We start from the raw sequence: 18,373 nt of genomic DNA on the forward strand, positions 1-18,373 counted from the left end.
TGTTTGTACGTCCCATTCAAACCTTGTGGTTATGTTGCATGTAAACAAGAAAGCCGGGGGGCTCATTTGCATTTATTTTAGTGTTTAGTCATGTCGGCTTCAGCGTAAATCACTGGAGACTGACTTCTGTTTATGGGGGAGAATATTAAGTGTTATTATTTTCTGTGTGCCTTCCCCAGGACATTCTTATTGAGTTGAGTACGGACGCTGATGGAGGTTCTTCCTTCCCTTTTTGTTTTTCTTAGTGTTATCTGGTCACTCTCGGCTTCAAACCCACACTTTTGCAAGTTTAAAAAGTACACACACACACACACACACACACACACACACGTGCTCCGTTAAGTGTGACCTGCTTGTGTAGATTCACAGACAACTTAACACAATTCCCTCAGACTGCTGGCATCCCACTACAGAAGCCAATGTCTTCCTGTATTACTACCTCGTTTACACTTCACTAGGGGCCCCAGTCCTCCTTTGGCTCAGTAGAGAACAAGATCAATGTCACAGACCGTTTGCTGAGGGGTTTCTACAGGCTACAGACAATACAGGATGATTTGCACACAAACCAGTGCCTCAAGATAACATAAGGAAGTTCTTCTGGCAAACCATAAAACCCCTTTGATTAATCAGCTGCATCTACAGAATAGCTGTGAAGGCAGCTAAAGAGGTGTGAGGGCACTAGGTCACGCTCCCCTCCCACCCCATCACCCCCCACTGTGTTCTTCAGGGGGTATCATTGTCAGATGTTTTACAGGACTGGCATACATCATCTGTTAACACATCTTAATAAGGCCACAAGAAGCAGAAGACAATATCGTGCTGTAACAATAATAACGTGGCACTGCCCAGTTGGACATCAAGCTGCCTTTTACAAAGCACACTTGATCCGTTTGGCACAGCAGCCACTAACATTGGCTGTCAACAGTAGATTAAGTTTCTGTGGGAGGGAGGGTTGGATCCTGAAACATCCTGGAAGACATTTGTTGGGAACAAACCGTAGACCATGTGGACAGAAGTGTGTGCAAATTTACAGGCTTAAAAAATAATGAAACTTCACTATAGGTACTAAAATGTGTTGTCCCACATGTAGTTTAAAATTCCTTTACACATAGTTAAGTAATAAAGGCATAGAATTTGCTCTTGTAAAGTGCATGCGTCTTGTTATTTATAACATAACATAGAGATAGATATACTTTATATTATTCCAATTAAAGAAAGCAAACATAATGCTCTTAATCAGTCACTTGAATTCTATAGATAAATTGTGTTTTCTGTATTCTAGTCTTAGTCTTACAACAACAACAGGCATTTGCTGTTTGTCTCATTCTGTTTACAATGAAATAGGTGAATACATCTTTATCATGAATGGGAATGTATGGATGGTCAACATTACACAAATAGTGGCATTTTTGATGACTATTATGATAAAACATCAGTCAAAATCAGTATTAAATGTATTTAATAGAATATAAACAACAATTAACAACCAAAATATATAACCATGTATGTCTTAAATGTCATAGACGATCTTAAAGTAAGGTTTTATTATAGAAAAATAGTGTATCTTGTGATTTATTACTGAAACAAGCAGAATGAAATTACTATTTCATCCCCGCTGTCCAAAGCACAGGAGGTCCCAGTGAATTCCAAAATTGGCAAAACACCCAGTCCAAGGTCATGGTAGTTGTTGCCAAAAATAGTTGACTGTGTCCACATACAAAGTGCACCACTTTGTATGCTGTTATCTTCAGACACTTTGATTGAAAGTGTATTATTAAAGATGAGGCAAAATGGAGTGTCCGGGGGCCAGAGAAAGTGATAACCTATGGTCCTGAACACCTCTTGATTCACATGCTCTTTACGTTGTGGATTATTCAAGGATCTCAAACCATGTCATCAACTAGAAGCTACTGGTCTGGGTCTTACACAAGATAAACTATCTAACCGAAATTCAATGACAGTGTGTAACAGACGAGATGGAGGGAAAGGGGAACTCTGTGAACCATGAGGCAGACCGTGTATCTGTTATTTGAATGTATTATATTGTCCATAAACTGTTTACATATAACAACTATATTGTTAAAAGACATAGTATGTTACAGGAAGGTAAAGGAGATTAAGCTGAACTCTGTGTAGTGAATGTACTGTAGCTGCCTAGATGTGTCCTCACAGCACCAGCCTATCTTCTCCTCCCTCCTGGATGACCTGACCAATGGATGCCTGGCTCTGAGCTCGTATAAAGCACTGCCTCTTGCACTCCATCAGCTGCTCCAGGTCGCGCCACATCTTCATTTGCTCCATGTTGGCGCCGTGGCTCTCCCTCACCATCTTCTGCTTCTCACGTAACTTCTGGAAACCACAATGGAAAAGAGTGGTTAGTAAGATCAATGTGAACTTACTGCAGTTCTAGTGCGTTTCCTTGTCCACCCGTTCTGTCCTTAGACCAGGGTCTTTACAGAATAAAGGCACATTTTCAAGTTTTGACTGACTACTAGTTCAGTTCTTGGACACACTCCTCTCACCTTGCCAAGTAACTCCTGTTCTGAAATGTTCTTCATGTACACTTCCCTACAAAAGAAGCAGAGGGATAGAATTCAAATGCAAGCCACTGCAATTTTACATGTCGGTCTAATCCAGTCTTTTTAAATAAAGGCAAAGTGCATCAGCAGATCTTGATGTCATCAGGTGTGGTAATGAGTTTCCAACAATTCTCCGTGCTGTATGAAACTGACAAAAGGCCCATGAGGTTAAAAGGGTATTCATGTTGTGAGCAGCTGGCTGGCCAGGCTCACCATGCTCACCTGATGGCCTTTTTCCTCTCTTGGGGATCAGAGGACACGTAGGCCTTCATCTCTTCAGCCGCCCGCTCTATTTGCATCTCAATGATCTGTAGAGGGTGGAGATTGTATTGTCACAGTGGGTGTTTGAGGGCAGGTCACATGCAAAATGCAGCAACATTTCTTCCACCCCTGCAGCACTCCGGCGGGGAGCAAGTCACTTCTCAGACTTCAGAGAATCATTGAGAATTTTACTATATTTGGTTTGTATAAAAGTGATAAAGATGGGTTAAACACTCATTAAATTGTTTTTCTGCTTTAAGAAACTTTAGAAATCTTTTGAAAATTCTTGCCTCTGACATTGAGTTGATATAATGATATCGGTTTTCCTCTTGTGCTGTCTCCTCTCTCAATGCTTTCACCTCCTGTGAATAAAAACCAAGAACAAAGTGGACAGAGAGTACTGGAAGAACTTATATAAAACACATTTAAATGTAGGAAGTGTAGGATAATAACTCTACCTGCTCCAATTTAGATCGGTTGCTCTCCAAACCAGCAGTACAACTTTCATATTGTGCCTTCTTTTCCTCATATTCATGATTTAGCTCCTGGTAGGAAAGAAGCCAAACAGTCAAACACAGACTGAGTGACTAATTATTTTACACACAGTGTGAGAATTGACATAAATGCAAAGGATGCATCGTTTTCAACATACTTCTCATAGACTCAGTGTGGTTTCATGTAAACATAACATCACAGCTGGCATGTCAGCAGTTTAACTTAGAGCAGGCTCTTACAGTCTATTTATGTCTTCCTGGTGCAGCTCTTCGTTAACGGACATTACCCAGTAAGATGGAGGAGTGTTTCTGGGAACACGTGTAGGAAAATTTAATCCTCTGCTTAAGCTCAGCGATGTGGGGGGGCTTTCCCACTGTGCATTTTATTTATGGACTATGTAAATTATTCTTAATGGACCTTGTCCGCAATAACACACAAACACAAGACAAGTCTTACAGTCCTGGTCATCATTATTGGCACCCATCAAATGTAAGTATGTAATGTAGAATATCTCCTGAGAAAAATTAATCTAGTGAAACAGCTTAGGTCTATAGACAACTCAGGTTTGATACAGAACAGCAAATGATAAAACAACAATTAAAAAAAAAAAGAACAGGAGGAAAATCGATAAGAGAAGTCTTCGAAGGTTGGTGCGAACTGTGGAAAAAACACCACGTAAAACATCCAAAGACCTGCAAGCTGACCTGGAACAATCTGGGGTAATGGTTTCAACACGTACGATACGCAGCACACTGAACCCAGCAGGGCTTTATGGGTGAAGGCCGAGGAAGACCCCATTGCTGAAAAAAAGTCATAAAAAGGAACGACTGATCTTTGCCAAAGAGTCCTGGACAAACCACAATCCTTCTGGGAAAATGTTCTGTGGACAGACGAAACAAAAATAGAACTTTTTGGCCATGCACACCAACAATATGTTTACATTTGGCGAAATGAAGCTGATAGGGAAAAGAACACCCTCCCAACAGTTAAGCATGGTGGAGGATCCATAATGTTTTGGGGCTGCTTTGCTGCATCTGGTACTGGAGGCCTTCACAGTATCACAGGAATCATGAAATCAGAGGATTACCAAGGGATTTTAAAACATGTGCTACCCAGTATAAGGAAGGGTTGAGTCGAAGATCATGGGTTCTCCAGCAAGATAAAGACCAAAAGCACACATCCAAAAGCACGCAGGAATGGTTGAAAAGGAAAAAATTGACTGTTTTAAACTGGCCAGCAATGAGTCCTGATCTCAAGTCGATCGAAAATCTATGGTGTGAGCTGAAATCTGCCACTGGGGAAAGGAATCGTTCAAGAGCTTGAACAAATTGCAAAGGAGTGGGAGAAAATACCAGCTGAGAAGTGCAAGAAGCTTATAGATGGCTACAAGAAACGTTTGGAGACAGTCATCGCTGCCAAATGGTGTGCAACCAAACATTAAGGAGGGGTGCCTTTATTAATGTCCATGTCATTTTTTTATGTTTCCTCTTTGAAATTAGAACATGTAAGTTGAAAAATGTTAAATTACTTTGGAAATATCTGAATATATTGTACAGGTTATGCAAAAAAAATGAAAGGGTGCCAATAATGGTGACCAGGACTGTACTGACCTGCGGCCTCACAGTAAAGTTCCCAGTTTGTTTTTAGATTTAGGACGGATTCATAGTTTATCATGGTCTTTGTGAGATGTAAGAGCTGTATTTTGCACGGACACACAATCATACGTCATCTTTATATGCTGTATGTATTATTGCATTTTAGAGTATAAATTAATTAGATCCCTTTTATAACCCCGGATTACTGACTCATCTTCTTAAAAACACTAATTGATATGGTGTGAGGATTTGATAATGTGGGTGATGCTCACCTGACACTGCTGCCTCAGTGACCTCAGTTCTTTAATAATTGGTGCAAGAGCAGACTTCTTCTTCGCTATCATGGAGTTTAATTTCTTCACCTGCAAAACCAATATCATACTGCATTAAAACTCCGAGACAACATTAATACTCTTCCACTGATACAAAACTCTTACACTTCCAAGTGCCAATGTAAAGGTCTACTTTCAGGTTGAAGCCAAGGATGTTTGACTCCATCATTAGGAATGGTCTGCAGTCTGCCAAATGGACAAGCTGCCAAACTGATCAAACTCACTAAAGCTTGGAGCATGGCCTAGTCCGTTGCAACTGCTTCCCTCCGGGCCTTGATACAAAAGAACGATGGGTGATAAGTAAGGTAGAAGCTGTGCACAAAGCTGGGATAATGTTGAGCAGTTACCTTATATTTGCCTATCACTGATAACAATAGAGAACAATCTTAACAGGCAGAGGATATGTTAAAAAAGAGTTTAATTAAATGTCCTGCACACCCACACAGGTGTTAAACTGATGTTGGGAATTGCAGGATGTCACTAAACACCTCGCGCTAACAGGACTGTTTCACAGCAGACATTTTCACCTGTCATAGACACAGGTGTTCCTGGTAACATTAATGATCAAGTGTCCTATTAAGCCATGACAGCGTGACACAGCAGCAACACCCTGAAACCAAGGAAGCTATATAGAATTCAAACCATCATTCATGTTATTAGTAACACCTCTGTTGTTCGACTATGAGAATGATATAATTGTATCAATGTTTTTTTTTAAAGCTTTCTGCAAAAAGAAAGCCTGTAATTTCATCAAAGGAGAGTTTCTGGGGTTGCTATGACTTAGTCTAGTCTTTATAAAGATATTTTTCTGAATCTGCTTTTTATTCTGATAGCAACAGTAGAAAGACACAAACAGGAAAGGCAGGGGAGAGCAAAGGGATGCAGCTAGGAACCGAGGCTGGACTCGCACCCCGGCCACTGAGGTAAGAACTCAGCCTTGATACCTGGTATGTGCTGTATCACGTGGGGTAGCCTTTAGAAATGGTAATGCATGTTTGTGCTTGTATACACCACAGTCCACTTCGTCCTTTTCTTTTGTCAGTAAAACCATAACCCTCAGTGATATGGAAAAATATGTTTGGGGTGGATTTTACACAGTGCCCCCTTGGCAAAATTACCATTTCAGACATGTCATCCAGCGTACGGCCCTTCTTCTCATCCAGCTCGCTCTTGATGGCCGACACCCTCTCCAGTTCCTCCTGAGTGTCACTATAGCCAGAAATGCCCTTCTCAGCCTCCATAATTTGCTTGAAAAGTACAAACAGACACAAAAGCACAAGTTAGTCTAAGGGAGTCACCTCAAATGTGTACATCAATATGAACTCATTCAGTGTGCTATCAACGACTTGAAATACAACTTTGTTCCACATTAACTGATACATAATACAAAGGTTTTAATATCTGTCAGAACAGGGAGTATTTGGGCAGCACATTTCAGTTTCAGTAACAGAGCTTCCCACTCATCACATCAGTCATCTGACTCTCTCTGCCCAGTATAAATATGCATGCAGAATTATCGAAAATCAGGTTTACACAGAAAGAGAGAAGTAGACACATCGGCAGCTACACATGTGATCAGAGGGAAAACTTTAATTGCTTCAACAAATCCTTGTGTGGGATGCAGACAGAGCAGGAGCAGCAGATGCAGCCATCAGAAATAGCAGCTCAGCCTGCGTCAGACAGCCTTTCAACATGTCAGGTGCTGGAACCACACAGAGGCGTGAAGCCATTTCCAGGAAGCTTCTACCACTTCGCTGTTAAGACAAACTGCATGAATGGGGGGATCAAGTGAAAACAGCACATTTGGAATGGTAGCATGAGCTCGGGTAGAGGCGTTGATAGGCCACAGCATGAATGCCACAGAGGACAGTAAGAGCAGTTAGGAGGATTTCTGTGGTCCGTGTAGAATATGTAACATTTAAAGTGATGACTACTCATGCTGCCTTAATGACAACTATCTAAATGCTCTTGTGCAACGTATTGAATGGAATGGAAGCTGATCACTTTTGCTTGTACATTGTTTTGTGGCATCCTAAAGGATTTCAAAAGACTTAAAAGCAACAAGTAGATGCTATTCGTTGCTTTGTCTGCTGTGAACCATTGTAAAATGTGCTTGTCTTACATGAAAGTTAAAAACAGGAGTTAGTATGAGAATTACCAGTTTCTGTTGGATGGTCTCATGTCTCTGCCTGAGAATCTCCTCTGTCCGCTGCAGGACTCCGTACTCGGCTTTCAGTTCAGAAATTTCCTGACGTTTCTTCTTGTATACTGTTCCCTTGCCGCGCAATTTCACCACCAGACGTTTCAGCTTTTAGGAACAAAGAAACAGAATGAAAATGACCTTCTTCATAAAAGAACACTTGATAGTGGTTTTAAGAAACAATGGTTTTAAATTATATTTTGGGGTTTCTTTGCTGGACTGACATTTAAATGTCTTTAGACTTACATAAACTGATTTAGAGTGCAGTGGAAACAAGCAAACAAGCTGCAAACATAACACTGACGTGTTAGCACTTTCTGTCTTCATATGGAAAACTGGTTAGCAAATGATTGCTTGACTGTTATTAACTTATTCAGCAATTATAGTGTACATGTGACCTCTTTCACATGCATGTAGTAATCAGTTTTAGAGCAAAAATGGGTACATATTTTAATGCTTAATGGTCATGTGCCTGCTATGAGCAAGAAAATGTAAATGCTTCTTTGGGGAATACAATGAAAGAGGCACAAATATGGTTTATATTTGATGTCCAGCACAGCTGAGATACTATGAAAGGCCACAGGAGAAGACAATGGGTTTGAGCAAAGAGAGGGAAGGGATTAGAGAACAGCAGTGACCGGGGGCCATGCCATGATCTCAAACGGTCACTCGATCCTTTCAGATTCCCAGCCAGCTATGTATGGCAAACATCTTCATCTGGCAGAAAAACTGCTTTTGGTGGATGTTCAGTCACTCCCCACCCCGACTGTCTGTCAGGACACAATGAAACTCCACAATGAAGAGCAGCTATAAATGAACATGGACACGGGAGAACAGCCCCAGAAATCACAGGATGTGCTTCATGTCCTTTGGGGATCCGTGAAGCTTGATGTGTGAGTGTGACTGAAAGTGTGAGGGGGGGTGTATTTTGTATATTTTGGGACATCAAGGGCAGACACGGCTAAGAGAGGAATTAGCACAGCAGAATAATACGGCATAGTGTTCCCGACAGCGTGTCCCCAAAACAACTGCTGTTAAAGTGACCAACGGCTCAGTCATAGCATCACTTGTCTCAGACTTACAGTGCATTCACATCAATGCAAACTTACATACAAATAAGTCAACAGAAACTGAGTGGTGCAGCAGATACTCTAAATAACTACGTGTAGAACATACTGTTCAGAATCCCTCTGAAAATAAAACGTTGCCAGTTAATAAAGACCACCATAATATTTCAAGAAAAAGCGAGCAAGTTACTCAGCTCAGTGATGGTGTCTTGACAGCAGAAAGACTAAATTTAACCAGTGTGATGAGGCCGGTTGATAAAATGGTTTCATGTTACTGGCCAACCAATGACGAGCAGATGTAGTCATCCCTCTCAGAGAGACCCTGCAGTTGGTGGGTGGCATGTGATGACACATAACCAGCAGAATGGAAAATACCTCTGATAAAGTGATCATCTCCACCATGGCTGATGGCCCAAACCTACGGAGGAGTCTGATAAAACATTTTCCATTAACTTCATTCATGTATAGTCTGAAGGGCCCTCTTTGTCTCTACAAACAGCTCCCTCTCATTATTTCAGTCAGGCTTAACGTTATGTCAGTCTCAAATTAACTAATATATTGGTATAATTGATGTAGAACATCAAATAATAAGAACTAATCAAATACATGTAAGCCTCTGTCTTACACCAGTGCATGCGAGCCTGCACATCTTATAGTATTTCCCACACAAGAACGACTTTGCTATTTCTCGTCCACTGCATTGCTGAGATGATTGCTTTCTCTAAAAACAATAAACATGTTAGAAGTGATTTTTCCATTCATATTTCACTTCCTCCATCATTTGCAAGAATCAGTGAAAGCATTGGTTTTGTTTCTGCTACAAAAACATCACTCTCTCTCAGTTCTGTAGTATGTAATAAAGCAGACAATTTCTCAGGAAATCTAATCCTAAATCTAATTTCTTATTTGTAGAAAAAAACAAAATGCACCATAGGTGTCAGAAAAGGCTATGGGTGTTGGTCTCACTTGTTTTAAGCAACTATTCTAATGCCTCAAAGTATTGTCTCTGTAATATATTGACGCTAAAATGTATTGTTGCATTTGTATTGATGCATTGTAAATGTTTGTGATAGATATTTTCTGCAGAGAAATTCACTTCCTCTTCTCAGGCAGGTCAGAGGTCATGGTCAGCACTGAAACAATAATCCTGGAACAAACGCAGGGATTGATGGCAGCCCCACAGGACAAAGGGGAGAAAAGTGTTGCAATTTCAGACATCCTGTGACTCTAGCCTCAGCAGAGAGCCCTGCTTGCACCTCATGGATATCAATGTGCGTCAAACACCAGGCTATAAAAATTGTCATCCAGACAGTGCATTTGGTCACAGCACAACCCCTATCTATCAGCATCCCTCTGCTGATACGGAACTATTTATAGTTAACTCTTTCCCTGCAAGCTTAATGTATGCATAGGCATACTGTAATGTGACAGCTCTGAGGAGACTATGCTCTGTGTTTGAAGGGGGGAGTACATTCTTGTCATGGGATATAAAGAAAGACAAAGGCTATATGTTCTAAGTCTGTGTCATGTATTCAGCTGACTTGAGTTAGGAGATTGATTACATTTAAGATTAGGGAAAAGGCCAACTTTCAGGCAGATTGTCCATTATAGTTCCTTGATCTGGATATTCTCTGTTGTGTTCTATTTATGGCTCTACGTGGGAATGTGGGGGAGAGTAAGGAAAAGGGATAAGTAACATTAGACAGTGTTTGGATAAGAACAAAAATAGCCTCCTGTGTTTTCTGCGGTTTGCAGATCTACTTAGATGAAGCTGGAGTTGCCGTGGGTGGTGTTGCACAAAGAAGAGAATCATGAATAAAATGCTTGTTTTCAGAAATGTCTGCATTAGCTTGCATACTTTATGACTGTGGAAAGCACTTCCAAAAGTGTACCTCATCACCCCGGACGACCACTTCCCCATCTGAGGCTTGTGCCCGGATGTTCCTCTGCCTGAGCTCTCTCTCTGCTGCAGCCAGCTCCTCCCTCGCTTCCTGAAGCTCCTCTGCCTTTGACTCCTTTCTTCGAATGATGATGGAGGCCTGCAAGAGTCACATTAGATACAAACATGACAAAAGAGTTTCTGAAGAGTGACTGTAAACTACCAGGACAGTGAATGCAACAGAGCAACGGGAATGTCTCAGTTCGGCGTGTACGTATGAGATGATTTTGTGCCATCACAACCAATTTGGAAGCCAGTTATGGTCCAGCATGCAATTCACACAAGTATGGTGGAAAATTAAATTTATATATGAAATTCAGGCACAATTGAGTATTTCAAGTATTTTTGTATGTAATGAAATTTGTCTAAAGGGCATATTTGAATTCTCACTCTAGCAAAGAGATGGTAAGATGGAGCCCATTAGCGTGGCATATAAGGGGGTGTATAATTAAACAGACAACTGCTTTTAACCACAAGATCTTCCTCAGGACTAAACTGTGCACACATTATGTTTTAAATACAGTGCCTTGTTGGGAAATAGCTTTCGCTGACGTACATGAAAGCTGCATTTGCAAAAGTTTTTTGAGGAGGGAGATACATTCTGCACTTTTGTGTGAGCTCACTGACACATACAATGACTTTGGAAAGAAAAACTAAATGTAAACACAACTTTTGATCACAGCTCCCACAAGAAAGATATTCAAAAAGATGAAAGACACAAGAGCAAAGCCAACACCTGTTGCCTGTAAAGGGTCAGTTTGTCGTCCATGGGGTCATTTCTCATCATCCTCTTCTCAATCAGCTGGTTTATCTGAGAATCAACTTCTTTAATCTGTGAAAGTGACAATTACAGAACACTCAGACACTAACACAATGCATGGAAATGTTCAGACTTTAACACCGCGTCCTGGTTCCCACCTTGTCCTCTAGCTCCTGGAGATCGGCCTGGCCCATGGCGGGCTCTGATGCTATTTTCTGCAGGTACTGCACTGTGCGCCTCATACCCTCCAGCTCTTTGGGGAGTTTCTCAGAGACCATGTAGGAGTTGATCTTGATCTCCTCTTCAAGCCTCTTCATTAAGGCTGCAAGAGACAGAGCATTTAATTATCAATGGGCACTTAACATTTTTATCAGGCTCATTACTTAAGAAAAGCTATACATGCAAACCCACTGAGCAAATGAACCCCCCTGACAAATAACTTGTTTAAAATGTGCTAATAATGAAACTGTCTTTAAAAATGTTGCTGTTGAAAGACAATGACTTATACTGAACAACAGTACCCCACTGTACTTTTTTGGACAGGCACATAGAGTACAGACAACTGTGATAAGCAACTTTAATTGTGCAGCTCCACCCTCATGTGCACTGCATAGGTCATTTTAGAAACTGCAAATGTGTAAATCTCTCCTTTGGCTGAAGTGCCCAATGCCAGGCGAGAACAAAGGAGACAGTTTGAACACTGAATAAGCTTTATTATAGCACTTCAAAGATCAGCGTAATTGGAGGGTCTCAACAGATGAAAGCCTATTAGCTGAGAGACCCTCTAACACTTTGCTGGGTCCTTGAACTCCCCATCCAGCTGTGTCCTGCAGAGGCAGCAGCAGGACACAGATACTCACTCTCTGGATTGGCATCTGTTGCTGCCTGTCGCAAATCCTTCAACTGCTGCTGGGATCTCTGCAGTCTCTGCTCTGCCTGGAACAGCTGAACACACAGCAGCGATTACCAATACAGGTAATGTGGGAGTATCAACATTCAGCGGCCACAGATAATTAGTTTGTTCAACATTAGGGCTGCAACTAATGACTCAAGGCTCAAGATTATTTTCCTGATTAATACATCAATTGTTTGGTCTACAGAATTTCAGAAAATAGTGAACAATGCACATCATGAGTTCAAGATTACATCTTCAAATTGGGTCTTTTGGCCCAAAGGTTAGATTACTATCATATTAGACTGAGAAAATCAGAACATTTGAGAAGCTGGGAGAGGTCAGTTTTGGCATTTTGGCCTTCAAAATGTGGTTGTCAAATTTGTTGCCAATTCATTTTCGAACACCTGTCCAACTGGTTAATTGACTGTTTCGGCTTCATTCAATAGGTCTCAATAAAAATATTTGAAAGCTGTCTGTTCACACAAGCTGCTTCCTCCCAAGCAACTTAATGATCTCTTCAAAATTTATTGCTGACATATTTTTTTTTAATTTATAAACAGCAAAAACTGTTTTGCTGTTTGCTTAATTCTGTAATCATTTGAAACTTTTTTTTTGCAACAACTTTGCAATTGCTGATATTTGCTATGATTATGCTGATTGTTAGAGTGATTCCTCTATTAATCCCATAATCATTAGTCTATTAAATGTCATGCCTAGAAATACTTCTCAAAGTTGAGGTGACCTAAAAGTCAGAAAAACAGAAAAAAAATCTCATTTGAGGCTGAAACTTGAGAATGTTTGACATTTTCACTGTTGTGATGGATAAATCATTGAATTTATAAGTCAATAATAGAAATAGTTGATTCTTTTTAGGTTATCGACTAAATGACTAATCAACTGATCAATGAATTGACTAATTAATAATCTTATTGTGTGATGTGTTGAACAGGCTTTAGGCATAGTGGTAGGCCTAAAAAATGAAAATAGCAGATAGGAGACAGCAAATTGTTTAACTGGTCTATGAAGTCTTGCTAAATTATACCAAAGTGAGCAAATTCAACAATAAACTATTAGCACACAAATATCACTTGGTTCTATTTACCTGGTTCTTCTGTTCTTGCTTCTGGTGTCCTAGAGACTCCTCTCTCTCCTTCTCCACTCGCAGCTGTCTGGCCTGCTCCAGCATCCGTTGGTGGTTAGACACCGACTCCACCTAGTGGATCCACAAGTTAACATGACGGTGTCCAGATTGCAGGCTATCACATGGTCAGCAAGAATAACCAAGCACCTCCAACAGAGTCTGGTTTCACCTTTCAGCGGGGCCTTCAAGTAAGGCCCATTAAATCAACACCTGATTACCTCGTAGCCTTGTTAAGACAGCCTTGCAGTTTGTCACATCCCTGTCAGGTCTATTAGAGAAGCTAATGATATATGTCTGGGGTCATGTTTTCATTCCTCAGTGAATCCTAAAGCCTTCTGGCATTAGAAGAGCGATAGTCTGCCTTACCCTCTTCTTCAGCCTCTCTACACGTTTGATTAGTTGGTCTTTCTCCTCCTCCATCGCACTAATGTCCTATTATTGGAGAAAAGATAGATAACTTTAGTGCATTGTATCAAATAAGCTTCAAAGGGAGAATGATTAATTTATTCACATAGTTAAAAACAAATTCATGTCAATATGTGACAGTTAAGGAACAGCAATGATAACTTCTTACAAATAGAAGTTTGTAAAGAGTCATGGCGTATGTTTTACCCTTCTGATTTCTGCTGTGGAGAACCCTGAAGTCCTCAGCTGCTCACACTCCTTGTGATACGTCTTAAAACCTTCGACCAGCTCTTCGTACTGTGCAGACACACAGCATTGACACTGTTATGTTATCAGCCATCTCAAAACCACGAATATATGAGTGTATGTGTAACATATTAACAACCTGGTGAAAGGTGTCATTGATAACATCATCCTGCAGAAACTCTGCAGGCACCTCCAGTTTGACCAGAAAGCGAGCCAAATAAGCCCTTTTCTTCAGCTCGGGGACCCTCTGCAGCAGCCAGTGGAGGATGGGGTGCACCACAGGTTTGCTGCCAGCCACCAGACCTTGTCTGAAGCTGCTCCTGCATGACAGAGAGAGAGAGAGAGAGAGAGAGAGAGAGAGAGAGAGAGAGAGAGAGAGAGGATGTTGATGAAGATAAAGTGCACAGAATGGAGTGGGTGGGTATTTAAGTTTAATGTAACCACTTACACATCAGAGAGATTGCCGGGAGGTTTGTATTTCAGCATTCCCAGGAGACCACACATTCTCTTTATGGTTTGTTCAGGCATTTCTTCACGGATATCCATAGCTTGCTAAAGAGGCACAAGTAAATAACGTTACCTTCTTCAGATCCACTCATGAATACTGCACTCAGGCTGACATTACTTCACATGTTACACTGTTTACAATCACACAAGTGTGCCAACAGTCAGTGAAGCTAGTGTCCCACCTTTGGGTCTATTTCTGCCATAACATCGTTTAAAATCTGCAGCAGCTGCATCGGTTCGAGGGAGTCAAACGTGATGAGGTTGAAGTTTTTCTTGAACGGCTCCTTGTTAAGTTGCTCAACGATGAATTTCAGCTGTTCGCTCATCTTGAATAATACCAAACGTGCGTGCTGTAAATTAACTAATGAGTCCTCTTCTTTGCTAGATTAGCCCGCTAACGTTTAGCTAACTAGTCAGCTTTCTGTCTTCGACTAACGAGACACCCAGCCTGCAAAGAAGCCTTTAAAATAAACAGTCCACCAGAGTCAGTGGAGAGGGAGGAAAACAGCTTTTTAAAAATGTTAAAGACAAGTGTCCGATAGTTTTGTTTGTCCGCCTTACTACATCCTCCGCTTGCTAGCTAGCGGTTGTTAGCAGTTAGCAGCGGTTGTTGTCAGCAGCGCCATGGATACCACAGACTCGTCACGGGCTGGTTGCTAACAGGAAGTAGAGTTGACCGTATGTTTAAGAGAATGTTGTTGCGCTAAATGTACGCAGAATGCTTTTCACTGGGACAGACAGGGATCAAATCGATGGGAACTCGTGCTTTTCTTTATGATTGAAAACAAAAGAAGGGCTGTTAGTAAAAATAAACACATTTGACGTGCTGTTGTGCGGGGTTATAATTATACATAATGTATAATAATTATACATAATGTAGAATTATACACTATACATGTGTAGTGTATAATTATAGGTTAAACAGTCATACGGCATCTAATAATTTACACTGACACATCCTGTATTACTTTTTGGCATTTAAAATGTTTTTTTCCTCCCGAATTCGACCATCTTAAGAATTAAAGCAGGCTCAATACCAGCTAAAATAACAATAACAGCTAAAATAAAATAACATGACTTATTGCTTGTTGAAAACGGCTAAACTCGAAAGTGTGGCTGAAAACCGCCTATAATCTTTAAATCGAGGTGACATTTTGGATCTATTTTTTTTTAAATCTTTAATACTAGATTAAAAAAAAGGGAGAACAACATGATACAAACTGGAACACTACGTCTAAATATCACCCAGATATTTAAATGCGCATAAACTCGTGCACAGTGACCATCACGTTGCACTTGAACGCACCCCTCTTGTCAGTCTGAACTTTTGAACCGTCAGATGGCGATATGTTCACAAGGCACGGCTTCAGGTTACAACACAGTGAACTTTGGTAGGATTAAGCAGCGTTCAGAGCATAACTGAAAGGACAAGTGTGTTGTGTCAGACGGAGGCAAAGCCGAAGCGAAGGCTGCACAGGGTGAATGTTAAGCAAGTTGGTTTCTAATAGGGGCTAAAAGTCCAGGCTGGATTTGAGCAATCAACAAAGGATAGTTGTTTTGAAAGTCGGGATCTTGCTTTTCTTCATCCAGCTGCATTGTAAGAACCTCAGGACAACATCTTCCTGGTTAGCACGCCGTGGGACGTTTACTGTCTGATGAGTCTGTTTGTCTCCTGCTTGTCCAACAAGGAAACACTCGTTTTCCAGCCTTTCTTAGGGAACATATGTTCTGATGAATGTCCTCTTGTGGAGATCAGCTTCACCTGGGAAAACAAACAAACTCTTGTGTTGGAAGAGAAAAGGCATCTTGACAAATCATCATTGTTTTTTTTTTTTTGTTTTTTTTTTTGATTGTTTGTTTGTGTGATCTATTTGGAGTGTAAAGCCTGAATCACGTCCATGTAGCCCCTCCTCCTCCTCCTCCTCCTCCTCCTGCTGCTGCTGCTGCTGCTGCTGCAACTGTAATGCTGACGGAGAGCCAGAAAGCTGCGAGTCAGTCTGACACCAAACACAGGATCTCTCTCACAGACACGGGATCTCCAGAGAATACACGAGCATGAGAGGAGATGGAGAGCGAGGATTAGGAGAAACTCACATTTCTTGGACTATGTCAGGAGGAGTTTGTTTTCTTTTAGCAGTGATCTCGCCTCTGTAGGATTCCTCTCCTGTGTGTGTGTGAGTAAAGACTACACGAACAGGTTTTCCTTACTCTGGAGAACACTTTCTCTTTTTGTGTTACAGCACCATGGAAGCCTGTCAACACTTAAGTCCAGTTCATTCTTTACAAATGTATGTTTGCTGTTAGTTGAATAGTTTATGTTAGAGTAATAACAATGGTTGAACCGGTGGGGTTTGTGGAAGCGTGGAGAGCCCAGTTCCCAGAGTCTGATCCCCCCTACATGGACCTAAACTCTCTGGGGGACATTGAACAGGAGCTGGACAGATGCAAGACTTCTATTAGGCACTTGGAGAAAGAAGTAAACAAGGAGCGCTTTCGGATGATCTACCTGCAGACTCTGCTTGCAAAAGAGAAGAAGTCTTATGACGGGCAGAGATGGGGATTTAAAAGGACACAACAGATGACTGATGGAGACCTGCCCGGTGGCCCTGACAGCCAGAGGTCCCACACAGATGAGCTGCCAGTGGAGGAGCAGCAGCAGAGAGGCTCTGGCAAGACGGCCAGGTGTAAACCACATCCTGAAGGACAGGTGGATGGTTCATCCCTGGCCAAACAGAAGGGTGGGGTGTCACCCGTCCGGCCGGACCCAGAGACTCCTGATATCCCGCTGGGCACAGGCTCGGTGGCAGCTCTGAGATCCAACTTTGAGCGCATCAGAAGGGTCAACTCTCACACAGCTGGAGACGGCCGAGGGTTGTCAGTGATGGGGGGCCAGGAAAAACCTTTCTATGTGAACGTGGAGTACCATCACGAGCGAGGGCTGGTCAAAGTCAACGACAGGGAGGTCTCGGACAAGATCAGCACCCTAGGCTGTCAGGCCATGCAGATGGAGCGTAAGAGGTCCCTGCACTCCGTCCCAGGGAACCTGTCAGCCGCCACGGGGGACATTAGCAAGGCTGTTCAAAGAGGCAGATCCACCGAGGGGAACTGTAGCTACAACGGGTCACATGACGACGCTGAGCCACACTTCCTGAAAGACAGCGTGATCCGTTCCATTGGGGGGAAGTCTGGGGAGTGCCAGCCTTACACCAGTGTTTATGTTGGGGGAATGATGGCTGACGGGGACACTCGAGTCATCCACATTAGGGACCACAGCATAGAGGAGGATGCACACCTCACCTGGCCAAGGCGCTCCTATTCTCCCGGCAGCTTTGACGACGTAGGAGGAGGCTACACGCCGGACTGCAGCTCCAACGAAAACTTAACATCTAGCGAGGAAGACTTCTCCTCGGGCCAGTCCAGCCACGTGTCTCCCAGCCCCACCACCTATCAGATGTACAGGGAGAAGAGCCGCTCACCCTCCCAGCAGTCCTTTGATAGCAGCAGCCCACCCACACCCTTGTCTCAGAAACGTCTGAAGCATCAGGTGATGGTGTCTGAGGCCTCCATCATAGGGGTCCGCAAAGCCGGCCAGATCTGGCCCAGTGACGGGGACTCCACCACGTCAAGCAGGACCTCTCATGACAACAGTATTCAAGGGGATCTGGGTAGGTCTGCAAGACACACTGCACAACACAGATGTTCACCAAGCCTTTCATTTTCAGGATTAAAAAGAGAAAAGTATTCTAATGGGTTGAGATGATGGCACTAAAAAGCACATTAAAGGCCCTCTCTAATCACTGTCTGAAAGATGTCTGTGCTTGCCCTAGCTGGCTTTTAACCAGAATAAGTAATGATGAGTGAAATGCACCTGCAATCTTTTTAATGAAGTCCTAATATTTTGACCCCACGCACTAAATCCTTCTTAAAATGCTTTCTAGAGCCAGGATTATT

At 42.1% G+C, this 18,373-nt stretch overlaps 2 protein-coding genes across 2 annotated transcripts in view; one reads left to right on the forward strand and one right to left on the reverse strand.

Annotated features, from left to right (window-relative positions):
- Window positions 1-1,509: 1,509 nt before the first annotated feature.
- On the reverse strand, window positions 1,510-14,791 carry ift81 (intraflagellar transport 81 homolog). Its single transcript, XM_070833752.1, has 18 exons — window positions 14,605-14,791; window positions 14,364-14,467; window positions 14,055-14,235; window positions 13,877-13,966; window positions 13,631-13,696; window positions 13,226-13,336; window positions 12,089-12,173; window positions 11,387-11,550; window positions 11,205-11,300; window positions 10,422-10,568; window positions 7,421-7,570; window positions 6,381-6,509; window positions 5,203-5,292; window positions 3,299-3,385; window positions 3,131-3,202; window positions 2,802-2,887; window positions 2,523-2,568; window positions 1,510-2,349 (listed from the first exon to the last, which is right to left on the reverse strand). Exons 1-18 carry the CDS (start codon window positions 14,746-14,748, stop codon window positions 2,167-2,169), a joined length of 2,031 nt encoding a protein of 676 aa, XP_070689853.1. The 5' UTR covers window positions 14,749-14,791; the 3' UTR covers window positions 1,510-2,166.
- Window positions 14,792-16,593: 1,802 nt separating this feature from the next.
- Window positions 16,594-18,373, forward strand: part of LOC139204514 (breakpoint cluster region protein) — a 30,898-nt gene continuing 29,118 nt past the window's right edge. Inside the window, exon 1 of the mRNA XM_070834549.1 lies at window positions 16,594-18,087. Within this exon, the coding sequence (XP_070690650.1) occupies window positions 16,755-18,087 (1,333 nt within the window). The 5' untranslated portion in view covers window positions 16,594-16,754. The remainder of the gene's footprint in view (window positions 18,088-18,373) is intronic.

The sequence above is a fragment of the Pempheris klunzingeri genome, chromosome 7, assembly GCF_042242105.1.
Source record: "Pempheris klunzingeri isolate RE-2024b chromosome 7, fPemKlu1.hap1, whole genome shotgun sequence".
Lineage (NCBI taxonomy): Eukaryota > Metazoa > Chordata > Actinopteri > Acropomatiformes > Pempheridae > Pempheris > Pempheris klunzingeri.